General features: G+C 38.1%; 2 protein-coding genes across 2 annotated transcripts; both read right to left on the bottom strand.

The window, feature by feature from the left end:
• Positions 1-1,558: 1,558 nt before the first annotated feature.
• On the bottom strand, positions 1,559-3,001 carry LOC110700219. Its single transcript, XM_021877727.1, has one exon. It carries the CDS (start codon positions 2,999-3,001, stop codon positions 1,559-1,561), a length of 1,443 nt encoding a protein of 480 aa, XP_021733419.1.
• A 6,885-nt stretch (positions 3,002-9,886) lies between these two features.
• LOC110700217 lies at positions 9,887-10,237 on the bottom strand. The gene has a single exon (XM_021877726.1). It carries the CDS (start codon positions 10,235-10,237, stop codon positions 9,887-9,889), a length of 351 nt encoding a protein of 116 aa, XP_021733418.1.
• Between the last annotated feature and the right edge of the window lie 4,060 nt (positions 10,238-14,297).

Raw genomic sequence — 14,297 nt, 5'->3', positions numbered from 1 at the left:
AGAGGAAGGGATTAAATAAAAATAAAATGGAAGACTTCTCTATTTTTTCAAAGGCCTTTAAGACCATATTTCTTTTCTTCTTTTTTTTTTTTCTTTCTTCCTTTCCTTTCTCATAATCTCCCTACTTTTCTCTTTGTTTTCTTTTTTTTTTCTTCTTTTTCGTTTTTTTTTTTCAACATCATTCACACTCTTAGGGCTTAACAAATGTAAAACACCTTCAAAATAAACCTAGAAAAATAGCTCTAAAGCTTTAAATGTAGGGTATCAAGAAGGGGTTAATATGGCTCAAATTGGTTCAACCTACGGGTGAATGTAAAATAAAAATAAATAAAAAGAAAAAGAAAAAACATGAAAGCCTAAAATGTGGAGGCTCTAATTTCTACAAGGAAATTTCAATCATCTTTTCGCAACATGCATCATAAAGTCTCAAATAGTCAAAAAGCAAGACCAAGAATTCTATTATATGAAGGACAATCTAATCACGCAAGAAGAAACATGACTGAGGTAGAGTGAAATCAGTCATATAAGGCTCAAGACTCTCACCGGGTACACAAACTATTCACATAAGTAGAGCGGGGAGACCATCCTGGCCACAACCTAGCTCAAATCCAAGCACATCAATGAATGGGTTTTCAAAAACTCTTTTTTTTCAAAAAGCACACATATGTGATTATAATCATAGAAGCATAGTCGTGCAATGGCATATTATTCGACACTAGAAAGAAATAAACTACCCAAAAACTGAAATAAATCTGATATATACATGGTGAAAAGAAAATCCTCCCCCAAGCTAAACCATACATTGTCCTCAATGTATGCATAAATCAAAGTAAATAAACAAGGGGAAGGGAAAAGCAAACTATTGATCAGGAGGGGTGGGGGGGGAAACCATACCTCGGGACGGTGCTAGGACCGCCCTGAAAGTGCTGTCGCATCATGCCCCCAATATCATAGAACTCGGCCTGGAAGGTGGCCTGGGACGTCCGCGCCTTAGTATTGGGGGAGGCACGAAATTGCACTCCTTGACTCTCTGCCCCATCTGCAGATTTTATTTTATTTTATTTTTTAAAAAAAATAAATAAATAAATAAATAAATAAATAAATACGGAAAACCTGAGGCACGGACGTGCCTAATGAGGAGGCACGGACGTGCCTAGTGAGGAGGCACGGACGTGCCTAGTGAGGAGGCACGGACGTGCCTAGTGAGGAGGCACGGACGTGCCTCTCTAAAAATTCAACCACCAAACTTTCTGCCTCAGAGGCACAGACGTGCCTCCTCAGGGGCACGGACGTGCCTCTGCAGAAATTGATTTTTCTCCTTTGTCCTTCCTTTTGGCGCTTTTCCTCCTTGTTTCTTCTTCTTTTTGCTTACTTTTCACCTATATAAAAAGTACAAACAAATCAAAAACTAGTTATAAGAATCAAAACAAAAAAAAATCAAGAAAAATAATGAAATTAAAGAAGAAAAATTAACGAAATAAGAGTAAGAACTCGAGAATGGGTTGCCTCCCATTTAGCGCTTGTTTAAAAGGTCTTTATCTCGACCTCCCTTGTTGGCTCAACCGGGATCATTACACGGAGAAGGAGGACCGCTATGTTGTTCATGAATTCCTCCAAGCGACTCCTTCATCGGCTTATTCACTTGCCTTATAACCGAATTCACCTTCACATAGCCAAACATGCCATCGGGTGGAACTTTGTCCTTCCCTTTCACGAAATTCCTGTCAAACACATACCTATAAAACGGGGGGTTAGTAGCATCGATTCTCAAACAGGTACCACCATCGAACGTAGAGTTATGCCCATCAAGCACGGCTTTTGACAACCGTTGCGAGAAGGGCATCGGTTCATCATTGGCTGGTGGAGCTACATATTTGGAGCCTTGAACATCCTTGCTCCTTACGTCCTTTCTAGGCTCCTTGATGCACACCTTTTCAACAATTTGCTTCGGAAATAGTCCATCTCTTCTCAGGAAGATAGCATTACATTGTTCTTTCTGAACCTTCACTTGATCTTGAAGAGTCGATAGGCGGTTCACCTGTTGCGAAAGTTGGCTTATTTGATAAATAGTGTCTCCCGTAGAGGGAGCACCCATGACATTCAAAAGTGAGTATTCCAACTTTTCATCACCTACTTCAAAAGTGATCTTACCTTTCTTCATGTCTATGATTGCACCTGCAGTAGCTAGGAAAGGTCTACCAAGTATGATCGGAAAATTCACATCTTCTTCCATCTCCATCACAACAAAATCACGTGGAATGAAAAACTTACCTACTCTGAGGGGTACATCCTCAAGTACACCCAAAGGAAACTTCACTGACCTGTCTGCAAGTTGTAGAGATATTCGTGTGGGTTTAAGCTCACCCAGCTGTAGCTTCTTGCATATGGACAGCGGCATAAGACTCACACTTGCACCTAGATCGCATAGTTCCCTATTGATCTCAATATCTCCAAGCTTCACTGGAATTGAATAGCTACCTGGATCTCCTAATTTCTTAGGGAGAGTGTTCTGCAAAATAGCACTACACTCTACTTTCAAAGCAACAGTAGTGTTCTCTTCTAATTTCCTCTTGTTAGATAGCATATCTTTTAAAAATTTTGCATAAAAAGGCATCTCAGATATGGCATCTAGGAATGGATTATTAATATGAAGCTTTTTAAGAATATCGAGGAACTTACTGAACTTTTTCTCAAGTTTAGCTTGTGCTAACCTTTGAGGAAAAGGAATCTTGGGCACATATGGAGCAAGTGGCTTTGGTGGTGGTTCCTTTGATGCCTCCTCAACCCTAGCATCTTCTACTTCCTTCTCAGTTGCCTCTGCTTCTTCATTGTCCTCCCTTGATGGCTCCATGGTAGGAGGATCGTCCAACTGCCTTCCACTCCTCAGGGCTACAAAATTCATTTGGGCTCTTTGAGGTTGTTCTGTCTGGCCCGGGAAAGTTCCTGGAGTCTTTAAAGCTTGTTTAAATTGGTTGGCTAGTTGGCTTATCTGATTCTCCATAAGTTTACTCTAGGCCTGCAACTGTTGGATAGAGCTATTTTGATGTTGGATGGCACTGTTTGTTGCGGTTATGAAACTCTCTAAGGTCACCTCTAGGCTTGATTTCTGAGGTTGTGGTTGCATAGGTTGTTGGGAATTGGGTGGTTTTTGTTGGAAGCCTGGTGGTGGTTGGTTGTAGGTATTGGGTTGAGGTGGTGGTGGAGGGTTTTGTTGCGCTTGGGAGTTTTTGTAGGAAAAGTTGGGATGGTGTTTCCATCCTTCATTGTAGGTGTTGGAATAAGGGTCATAAGGTCTCTTTGGGTTAGAGGAGTAGAAAGCACTAGCTTGCTCGATTGACATTTCATCCGCAATCTGCGAAATCTGTGGGCAATCTGGAGCAACATGACCCTGCACATGACATAACTGACACAACTCCTATGGGGTGTTAGAAGTTCCTGCTTGGAACTTATCAAACCTGCTTGTTAGTGCCTGCACAGAACTAGTTAGCATAGTTAAAGCATCAACATCAAATTTACCTCCCTTTTTCACAGTGTTTCAGCCTCCAGGATGATAGTTATCATTGGCCGCCATCTTCTCTATGAGCTCCCTAGCTTCAGTGGGGTTCTTTGTCAAGAGAGAACCTCCTGACGCAGCATCTATGTAAATACGGAACTCATGAGTCATGCCATTGTAAAAGGTCTGCATCAAAATCCAATCTGGAATGACATGGTGAGTGCATTGTCTCTGCAACCTTTTAAATCTCCTCCAAGCCTCAGAGAGAGACTCATCATCTGACTGCCTAAAAGTTTGTAGCTCATTCCTCAATCTTGCAGTCTTCTCATTCCCTAAAAACTTTACTAGGAAGGCCTTCACTAACTTGTCCCATGTATCGAACGAGCCAGTGCCTTCATCTCTTAACCACTCCTTTGCCCTGTCTCGAAGTGAGAAGGGGAAAAGGCGTAGTCTGATTGCATCATCTGTAACACCATTCAACTTCATAGTATCACATTTCTCCAAAAAGCTATCTATATGACTTACGGGGCAATCATGTGGTAGCCCTGCGAATGAATCATTAGAGATGAACTGTATGAACTGTGGCTTGAGCTCGAAGTGCTGAGCCGTGACTGGTGGTCTTATGATGCTTGAAAGGATTCCGGTAGTCGTATCAGGAATACCGTACTCCAAGAGGGATTTCATTGGTTGGTCTACCATGTTTCTCCTGCGTCTGTTCCTTGTTCTCCTTCTTCTTATAGTTGCCTCGATCTCAGAATCAAATGGTTCAAGATCTTCTGAACCTGAGCTACGTGTGGGCATGCACAAGAAAAACTAGAGAAAAGTATCAAAAACACAAGGGAAAATAGCCGAAGCAACGAAATAAACTTAGTAAAGATGAATCACAAAAAATTCTAATGAAACCGTTAGTCCCCGGCAACGGCGCCAAAATTTGGTAGGCGTGTAATATATCGTTGGAAAGGTCTTCAAGTCTAATTTCTAATGCAATTTGAATCACTCCATTATCATTTGTATATCAAAAGTTATGAGCATAATAGTGAACAGGTGTCATATTTGTCAAGTATTTCATCAACGTTTTGCTTCATTTTCACTCAATTAGCTTCGTTAATCCTGAAATACATCAAAAACAACGAAACTACCCATAAAAGCATCGAATCATCGAAACTAAACCAAATTACACCAAAATGGACTAAAACACTCGACTAAGCTAATAAAACCAACAAAAAATAAGCTAATAAATACGCACAAAACACGACTTATCACCAGGTCAGAAAACAATCAGGCGGATGCACTATCCAAATTGGCATCATTCGCCACTTGTGATGCGCCTAGGTCAGTCCTTTGTGAAGTCATGGAAAAAAGAAGTATTGAACATGATCCCATTGGAGTTCTTGACCGAAGCTTTACCACGATGGATCCCATCCGGGATTATTTGGTATACGACACCTTGCCGGATGCCCCTTCAGAAACGGCAGCATTGAAAAAGCGAGCTTTGAGCTTCGAGATCTACAAGGGGGAGCTTTTTAGAAAGGGTTACCTCCAACCGTTGCTGAAGTGTATTACTCCTGAAAGGGGTAAAGAGGTTCTAGAGGATCTGCACTCGTGCTTTGAGCATCACATATAGGCGGCAGAACTCTAGCAAAAAGGGCCAGACGACAGGGCTACTTTTGGCCAACTCTTGAGGCAGACGCCATGGAAATGGTGAAAAAGTGTGACAAGTGCCAAAGATTTGGCCGACTCATACACCGTCCGGCTACAGACTTGACGGCTATCTACAGCCCGGTTCCATTTGCAAAATGGGGCATGGACATCTTAGGTCAATATACGTCTGCCACAGGCGGGCGAAGGTACATCCTGTTGGCTGTAGATTACTTCACCAAATGGGTTGAGGCAGAGGCGGTCAAGGGCATTAAGACAAAGGATGTCATCTCCTTCATCTGGAGAAACATCATCACCCGGTTTGAGGTTCCTATGTCCATGGTCTTCGACAATGGCCCTCAGTTCGAAATGCCTACCCACAAGAGCTGGTTGGGAGATAAAAAGATCTCACATTTCTTTGCATCCGTTGGCCGCCCCCAAGTAAACGGGCAAGTTGAAGCTTTCAACAAGCTCATCTCAGACGGCATTAAGAAAATTGAAAGGGCTGGCGATCTATGGGCAGATGAGTTGCCTCATGTCCTGTGGGCCATCAGAACAACTGAAAAGGGGCAACCGGTGAAACCCCGTTTCTCATGACATACGACACTGAAGTCGTCCTGCCAATTGAACTTTATGAGCCAACACTCTGAATCATGCTCTATGATGAAGAGGCAAATTAGGAGGCCATGCGTCTAGCATTGGATACACTCCCGGAGCTCAAGGGCAATGCTGCCTTGCGTCATGAGATATACTGTCTGAGAATGACGAGAGCCTACAACAACAAAGTACACAAACGGCCCCTCAAAGTGGGTGACTTTGTGCTACGAAAAATGGAGGCAACCGGTAGGGCAAATGAGCAAGGGAAGCTAACCCCTAATTGGGAGGGCCCCTACCGGATTTTTCAAGAAGTTAGAGGCGGAACCTACCACCTAGAAACCCCAGATGGCAGGCAGCTAGCCAGAACCTGGAATGTAGATAACTTGACAAAGTACTACTTCTAAGGACTTGTAAACTTTTTGTAAATAAAGTATATTAATGAAAGAGTATTGTACTTTTATTATCTTTTGTGTAAAGTCCCATCTGTGCAATGCACAACCGAGCAACTACCAAGTCCCATTTGTCCAATACACAACCAGGCAATCGTTTTCTCTAATTAAGTAGAAGGCTAAGTATCGAACATAGTCATTCATAAGGCCAATGGCCAATATATTTTAAACCGCCTGCTCCAACATGAGCAGGCATCCGGCGACGCCCATTTAGGTGAATTGGTAAAATTACCCTATGCCACGTGGCCCAATGGCATGCTGACACGTGTCAGCCCCAGAAAGGCCCAATGGGATCTAATCGGATGCTGACACGTGGCACTGTAACCCTAATAGGGGAACAGATCCTCTTCTACTAAAAATAGAGGAAACTCCTCATTTATTATTCATTCAAAAAACTCTCATAAATACAAACACAAAAACCGAGCAATATTAATTGCAGAATTCTCTCTGATTTAGAGAGAAAATCCATTTACTTTCCGCACTTTTATACATCCGGAGACGTTCTAACTTGATTGTCGGAGGCGGAACTCCACCGAGCCAGAGTTGTGGTTTAAAAGGTACAGACGGTCGACGCGCATTCCCGGAATTGTAACTCTCCCAAGGGACTCCAAAAACTCCGAAACAAAAGGGGCTAGGTGGACTTGGTCTACATAGTATTGGATGTTTTAATTCGGCTCTCCTAGCTGGTAATGGCTGGAGGATGATGCATAATCCTCAGTCGCTTGTTTGTAGGCTCATGGTTTCTAAGTACCCCACTCTTTTTGCTTTACCGGCGACTCGAATAACCCGAACCTCTTGGAAATTTTGTGGTTTGCAGTCTGCCATGTTGGTTGTGGCTAAAGGAGTCCGTTGGAAGGTGGGTTGTGGTTCGAGTGTTCGTATTACAGCTGATGAATGGGCTCCGAGGGGTTTAGTTTCTTTTAAGGATGGTTTATCTGAGTTGGAACTCCTGACTCATGTGTCTTCTATTTTTTATCCGCGTTCAAACGTGTGGGACTCCTCAAGGGTCCATTGGCTTTTTGATGGTCTGACCAGTTGGATTCTTAGTTTGGATCGTCCGTAGAATCTAATGGACGACTTTGTTTACTAGAAATTCACCAAGGATGGGTCCTTTTCCACGAAGTTAGCTTATTTCCTTTTTCTTCAACAGGAATCTTTGGCTACTCCTGTGGGGCCCACTTCCCCTTCTTGGTGGCAGAAATTCTAGAGACTTCTTATTCTCCCTAAATGGAAGATCTTTGCTTGGAAAGTTGTTCATTCCGCTCTTCCAGTTGCTTCGGCTTTGTCTGTCAGAGGGCTTTCAGTTGATCCTGTATGTTGTTTTTGTCGCCGTGAGCAAGAGACGATTGCTCATTTAATTCGGGACCGTGATTTCGTTAGCCTTCTTTGGGGTCGTAGTTCTTTAGGTTTTCATAGGCCCGGTCTGCATCGCCTTCCGTTCCTTCACTGGTTTTCTAGTATGGTTTCTCTGTTTGGTGCTACTAAGGACTGGGTAGGCCTTATCAACTTCTTCTCTATTTTACTGGCGATTTGGCTTTCTCATAATAATGTCCGATTGGTGTGCTCGGGGTCAGCAAGAACTAGATGTTTCTCCTTCTAAGGTGTTGATTCTTTCGTCCCAGTGGTGTGCTCGGGATCAGCAAGCTCAGAATCTTTTGTCTCCAGCTATTGGGGATCCCATTTCCTCTAGTTTGCCTCTTCGTCCTAGGCCGTCTGTCACGGCTTTTTCTACTTGCTACCGTGGGGATCCTCTTTTGGGTTTGGATATTTGTTTGTTCTATGATGGTTCTTGGTCTTCCGACAACTCCGCGGGTGCTGGTTGGATTTTTTCTGGATTGTGTTTCCCCTTTGGTGCTTGGTAGCCGATGGGGGTGCTCGTGCTTCGCTCTCGTCATCCGCTTTACATTCAGAACTCCAGGCCTGCTTTGGGGGCTTGCGTAGTGCCTACAGCAAGGGTTATCGTAGGATCCTTATTTACTCGGGCTGTGAAACCCTGTGCTTGATTCTAGACCGCCGTCAACGAAGTGATGTTTCTTTATGTTGGTTAATTCAAGATATCCAGGCTCTTCTTTCCTTGTTTGAAGTTTACAGGATTCTAAAGGCTCCTAGGTCGTGGGTTTCCCCAGCGCATTGGTTAGCTAGGAAGGCTCCTGCCCGAGAGTTTCTTTGTTGGTCTTTTTAAGTTGTTTGTTTTTTTTCTTTGTACTCACTGTTCAAAAAAAAAAAAAAAAAAAAAAAAAAAAAAAACATTAAATATTATTTGTTCCAAAAAAGTTCAAATTTAATAACAAATTGTACTCACTTAAGCATTAATGCTAACGCCTAGTATGCAACACTCCAATACATAATTCGTATCACTCTACCGCAAAAAAATTACAAAACATTATGCATTGTAAAATGTGGCTATAAAACTATAGTTCATAGATTTGAAGTACCTCACTTATCAACAATTCAATTCCATCTTATGTGAAACATATGAAATAGTCTTAAAACAAACACAAGCCATTTCCCAATAATTAGTATTCCACAATTTAGCTATTTTCATTTTTTGTCCAATTACCCATTGTTACTTTTATTTGAGAATTTGATTAGTTGAGTTGAATGGGTTTTTGTTTTTTTTTTTTAACTATTATTATTTTTTAATGGAGTTAAATACTTTATGTAACTTTTATGATCTTATTTATACATAATTTGGTAATCAATATTGCTTAAGATTACTCTTACCTTTTAAAATAGTTAGTAGATTACTTTTTCATTATTAGCAAAGTCTTAGATCATTAAGATATTTTTAATCCCTAGGTTATACTCTTACAGCTCACTTGGTAACGGGTTATAAACCATTGTAGTGGACTAGAAATGAATTTGTATGTAAAGTTGAAAAGAAAATCAATGATCATTCTCATGATCACCCATGATACCACAAATTGTCTATTTTTCTTCATAAATTTCCATCCCGTCTAATACCAGTCACCTCTTAGGTGGTAATGGAAAAACATGAAGAAAATTAAAGGTTCGGGATGACATTGTATTCCCATATGGAGATTATTATTGGTTGTTTTCCATACTAAATTACACAAAAAATTCATTTTCATTACATCAATTTATTACCGGCTATTAAACAAGTCATTAAGGTGCTTTAAATGGCACTAATACAGTGGAAAAACTCTATTTGTAACCCTCTAATTGTAATGGCCATAAATATTGTATATACATTACAAAAACGTATTCGTAACGGGCAAATCTGATGATCGATATGAAACTAACTTATTTGTAACGAGCATAAATTTACACGTTACAAAGAGTACTATTTGTAATGGGCTAGATTTTGCCCGATATGAAAAGTTTTACAATTTTAACAAGCAATGACACAAATGTTTTAACATGGTGAAGCTGAGAGGAGCCTATTACTCTATTAAAGTTTCACATTTTTCACTCTCCATGGCCGTTAACCTTTCCTAATATTGTATCATATGCTTGTTTCCTTTTTTGTATCAGTGATATATAAATCAAAGAAACTAAAAAAATTCTTTATTTAACAATACATTTATTTACATAAAAGAAAAACAAGTGAAAAAAAGTGTATATGTAAAGCCATGCTTTACCTCATTGCATTATAAAAATATGAGGTAGAATATTAAATAATTTTAAAAGCATCATTAGATTATTCACCCACATAAGAGAAGAAAAAAATGAAGTAATTGCACAATATTTAGTGTTTAGAAAGAGGAGATACAATGGTATGACGTTTGCTAGGGAAACAAACAAACAATAAACCACAAACAATTCCAACTCCAATAGGAAACATAGCAAGTCTCTCCTTGGTTTCTTCAGATGGCAATGGAAATAAACATTTAACAACATTTTGATCCAACAAAGCAACAGCCATGAAAACCAATATCCCCATTACTGCATGAAGAAAATCCACAATCCCAATTCGATATTTTGCTGCTTGTTCGGGGCTCAGAGTTACAGAACCATCAATAATCCATAAGCCTTTAAATGTTGCGATTCCATATCGAACTTTACCACGTTCATCCCTTACACTGTCAGTGAAAGACATGAGAATACATGATAAACCAACGAAAGCTATAAGACTTAATGTTAAGAAATGGGATTGGAACGTTTCACATCGGCCTTGGTTTGTTAGAATGGGAGAAAACAATTCAAAGATGAGGACTGATCCTGAGGGGAGGAGGCTAGATAAGTGGGTTGTGCTCTTAAATGTTTTTCTAATGGCCATTTGGGCTCGAGTTTTTGGTTGTTTTGTTTGCTCTAATTCATTTTCCAGAAAAGGTTGCCTTTGTTGTTGCTTATTATCTAAAGATTCTTTAGTTTCAATCTTGATATCCATGGTAAAAATCTACCCAAGAAAGATGGCAAAAAATAGAATAAGGATTACAAGAGAATTAGTATGATTTATTTATATAGGTAATCAATTTTAAATTTGTTTGTTTAATCAATGTAGGTTGTAGTGCTTATATACGTGAAAGTGGTAGGTATATTCTATAACAAATTAATGCTAAAATAGAAACTTTATGCTGTATTAAATTTTTTCACCGTGCACACATGAGGCATAAATATATAGTGAGATTTTTTTGTTAAGAGCTCAAGTTGTTATTCTAAATATGAGGTGTTTGACTGTTACATGATGCCCATTTTAACATTAAGTATTAATTTTTGTATTCACATTTTCTTAACACGTTTAAGAAAAAAATTTGTTCTAGGTAACTTTTTCTTTAACATACTGAAAAATTCTAAAATGGCTTGTGTCAATCATGCATAGTTTTTGTTTTAAAATAAGTGCATAGAGTGTCTTATTCGGACTACTGTTAGTTCTCCATGAGTGCTCAGCTCTTTTATGTTAAATATCCTATATATTATTTCCACCATTTTTTTTAGTTGACACCATTTGACATTTACATTATTCACAAATTACGTTTTGATTAACTTTTGTAATTTTTAGCTACGATAAAACATAGTCAAGTGTGATCTTATTTGAATCATCTTAATATATATTTTATTAATATCTAATTTTATAAATTTTCAATGCCGGGAATTAGAGATATTAATCGTTAAAATAGTGTGTTGGCAAGCGTGATAAAAAAAAAGGTGTCAACTAAATAAAAACGGAGGTAGTATATCACTAATCCTTTATCAATTAAATTATAAAATAATATTTTGTAAAATTTAATGATTAATATACAAGATTAAAAAAATTATTTTACCATAGTGATAATATATCTCATCTATTGCTATATTGTGGAATCATTATAATTTTCACTTAATTTACCAATTCACAACTTTGGCCATATATATATATATATATATATATATATATATATATATATATATATATATATATATATATATATATACTATCTTTGTTGAGGCAAATATTGTTCTTTGCCAACAAGTCAAATACAAGTAAACAAGTTAAATTGGTTAAAGAAACGAGTAGATGAACATATGACAAAAGATACAAATGCATTCCATTAATTAAAGGATAGAGTCATGTCTACAATTGTATAAGTTGAAGGATAGAGGTTACCTACGTGGTCATGCAATTAGAAAAGACGAACAATCTTCAATACATACTAAGAGAAACTATGCTATCGTCTGGCTACTAAGCCAAGGGAAACTAAGAAAGCTAAGAAGAAAGGTAATAAGAAATGAAATGCTTGTTGTTGATTGATTTGTTGATCTGCTTCCTTCGGTCTTCATGTTTCTATTTATAGACAAAATAGAGCGGTTGTGGCTGACTCCCACAACTGTTTTGCAGTTACGCTTCTTGGCGACGCCAACTCTCTTTGAAAATTGAATTATCTACTTTGCCTTCGAACCGATTCTTTTCTGTATTTGGGCCTTTGGACATTACCAGCCCACTTTCATTATCCTTATATGTTTAGTCCAAAACCTTTCACTGACTCTAAGGTCCAATTTACTAGGTCAATTGGCAGGTATAAATGTCATTTTATGCCTTTGAGTAGGGACTATTATGTCATTTTAATTGCAAATAAATTTTAACAGTAAATCTTCAAGCATACAGCGTGAATTGGCAGAGAGGCAACAATGAAGAACATCAATGGAGAAATTCAATGAACCAAATCAAGCACAATGCAAGTTTCAATAGAGGATATGGTTACCCTACCCTTTGGGGTTGATAATAGCCTTAATGTCACTTATTTTCATAGGGTTTTCGTTTTTATTTGGCAACGAAGCCGCCGTCATCGTTGACGGAAGGTGGCGTCAAATTTGTTGGTGAAAGCTGGTGTCGAAAATGTTAAAAATGGTGGTCCTTATGGTGTCGGTGGAAAGAGGGAGAAGGAGGAGGAAGAAGGAGATAGCTTTAATGGAGGTTCGTTGAAGCTTTTCATGGAGGACATTAACTTGAGCTGTGAGCAACATCAACATGATGTGTAAGGTAGGTATCGTTCAAGTTATTTACGAAATGACCGTTGGATAAACAAAATATGTTAATCTCTATGATAAATGGGGGATCCCCCAAAATGACACTCCCTCAATTTTTTTTTTTTTTTTTTTTTTTACTTTTCATCCTTTTTGCTAAGTTTTACCCATTTTCTACATTCATCCTTTTTCCTGTGTTTTACTCACTTTTACTTTATTCTTTTTTATGAAAACTTTTTTTCACTTTTTATCAACTACAACCATATAACTACAACCTCAATTATATATATAAAAAAATCTCTTACTATCTACCTTTGAATAAAAAAAATACACCATATACTTTTAACGACTGCAGGTTTTTAGCTTAATTAGTCATTAGATTAATTATGCCACATGTCAATTTGTTGATCAGTTCTTTTTTCTTAAATTAAAATTAAAATTAATTATTTTCATTAATTATTAAAAAATTATTTTGTAAAAATTCCTCCCCACCACAAACTAGCCACTGGGTAACAATGTTTCGAGGGTGGGGGAAAGTGATTTCAGGGGTGAGGGTAAAGGTGGTTTAGAGGGTGGGGAAGAGAGGGGGTGGTTTCGGGTGTGGGGGAAGGGGTTTGGAGTGGTTTCAGGGGTGAGGGGAGGGGTATTGGGTGGTTTCGAGGTGGGGGAAAGGGATCGGGGGTGGTTTCAGGGGTGAAGGAAGTCAAGGGGTGGTTTTGGGGGTTTGGGAGTGGAGTGGAGTGGAGGTGGATATAGTGCAAGTCTAGTTGTAGTAGCCGCCGACGAGGGGTTGAATTGGTCTGCAATATGATCAATGAGGGAGTTTTCGAGGGTAGATGGTTTGTCGATGTTTGTGGGGGTCTGGTGGTTATTTTCAAAGGAGAGAGATAATAAGAGAGCTAAAATAGAGAATTAGCAATGGGTTAACTATAAATTACATAGGGGTTGATGGGTCAATTAAGAGTTAATGACTAGCGTAATTACGATCGTTAGTCATTAAAAGCATCTGGTGCATTTTTTCAAAAGTATATGTTGTATTCTAATAATTATGGGAGTATATGGTGAACAAACTGAAAAATTGGGGTTATATAGTGAAAGAACCACAGATTAATTATAAAAAGGGGTCGAAATTAATACAAAGAACATATAAGAATAATTGTCTAAAAAATAAATTAATAATTATTTTTAAACAGATCCAGGTATTGCATCATATTCCTTAAACTCCATTCTCTTAAGGCCTTTATTGGTCACCTTCTTATGTTTTATTATCAAAGTAATATTTTCGAATTGGTGATAAGGAGTAATACTTTTTTTAGAAAAAAACAAATATACAACTAGTAATACTAACCAACGAGCTTAAGAGTATTACAAATCTGATAATCGCACTCATCAACTACAAATTCAAAAACACTTGCATGTTAAGTAAGATATTTATTCATTTATTCAATTACACAACAGATATTACGCTCAAACTAATTCAAAAATAGAAATGTCTTTTAACTATTCTACCTAATGATGCTTATACTTTCTATAAACAAATAAATAAGAACTTTTTTTTTTTTTATTTGTGTTGTTGTTTAAGTGAAGTGGATGAAGAGTGAGATTTCTTGCTTGAAAAATAAATGTGTAGATGAAGAAATATATTTTATTGGTAGTTGTTAAATATAAATTACATACTCCAAATTAGATGCAAATATAAATATACTATTGCTTGT

Source organism: Chenopodium quinoa, unplaced genomic scaffold (assembly GCF_001683475.1).
Source record: "Chenopodium quinoa cultivar QQ74 unplaced genomic scaffold, ASM168347v1, whole genome shotgun sequence".
Taxonomy (NCBI): Eukaryota; Viridiplantae; Streptophyta; class Magnoliopsida; order Caryophyllales; family Amaranthaceae; genus Chenopodium; species Chenopodium quinoa.
The sequence above is the reverse complement of the archived record's forward strand: the minus strand, read 5'-3'. Positions and strand labels throughout refer to the sequence as shown.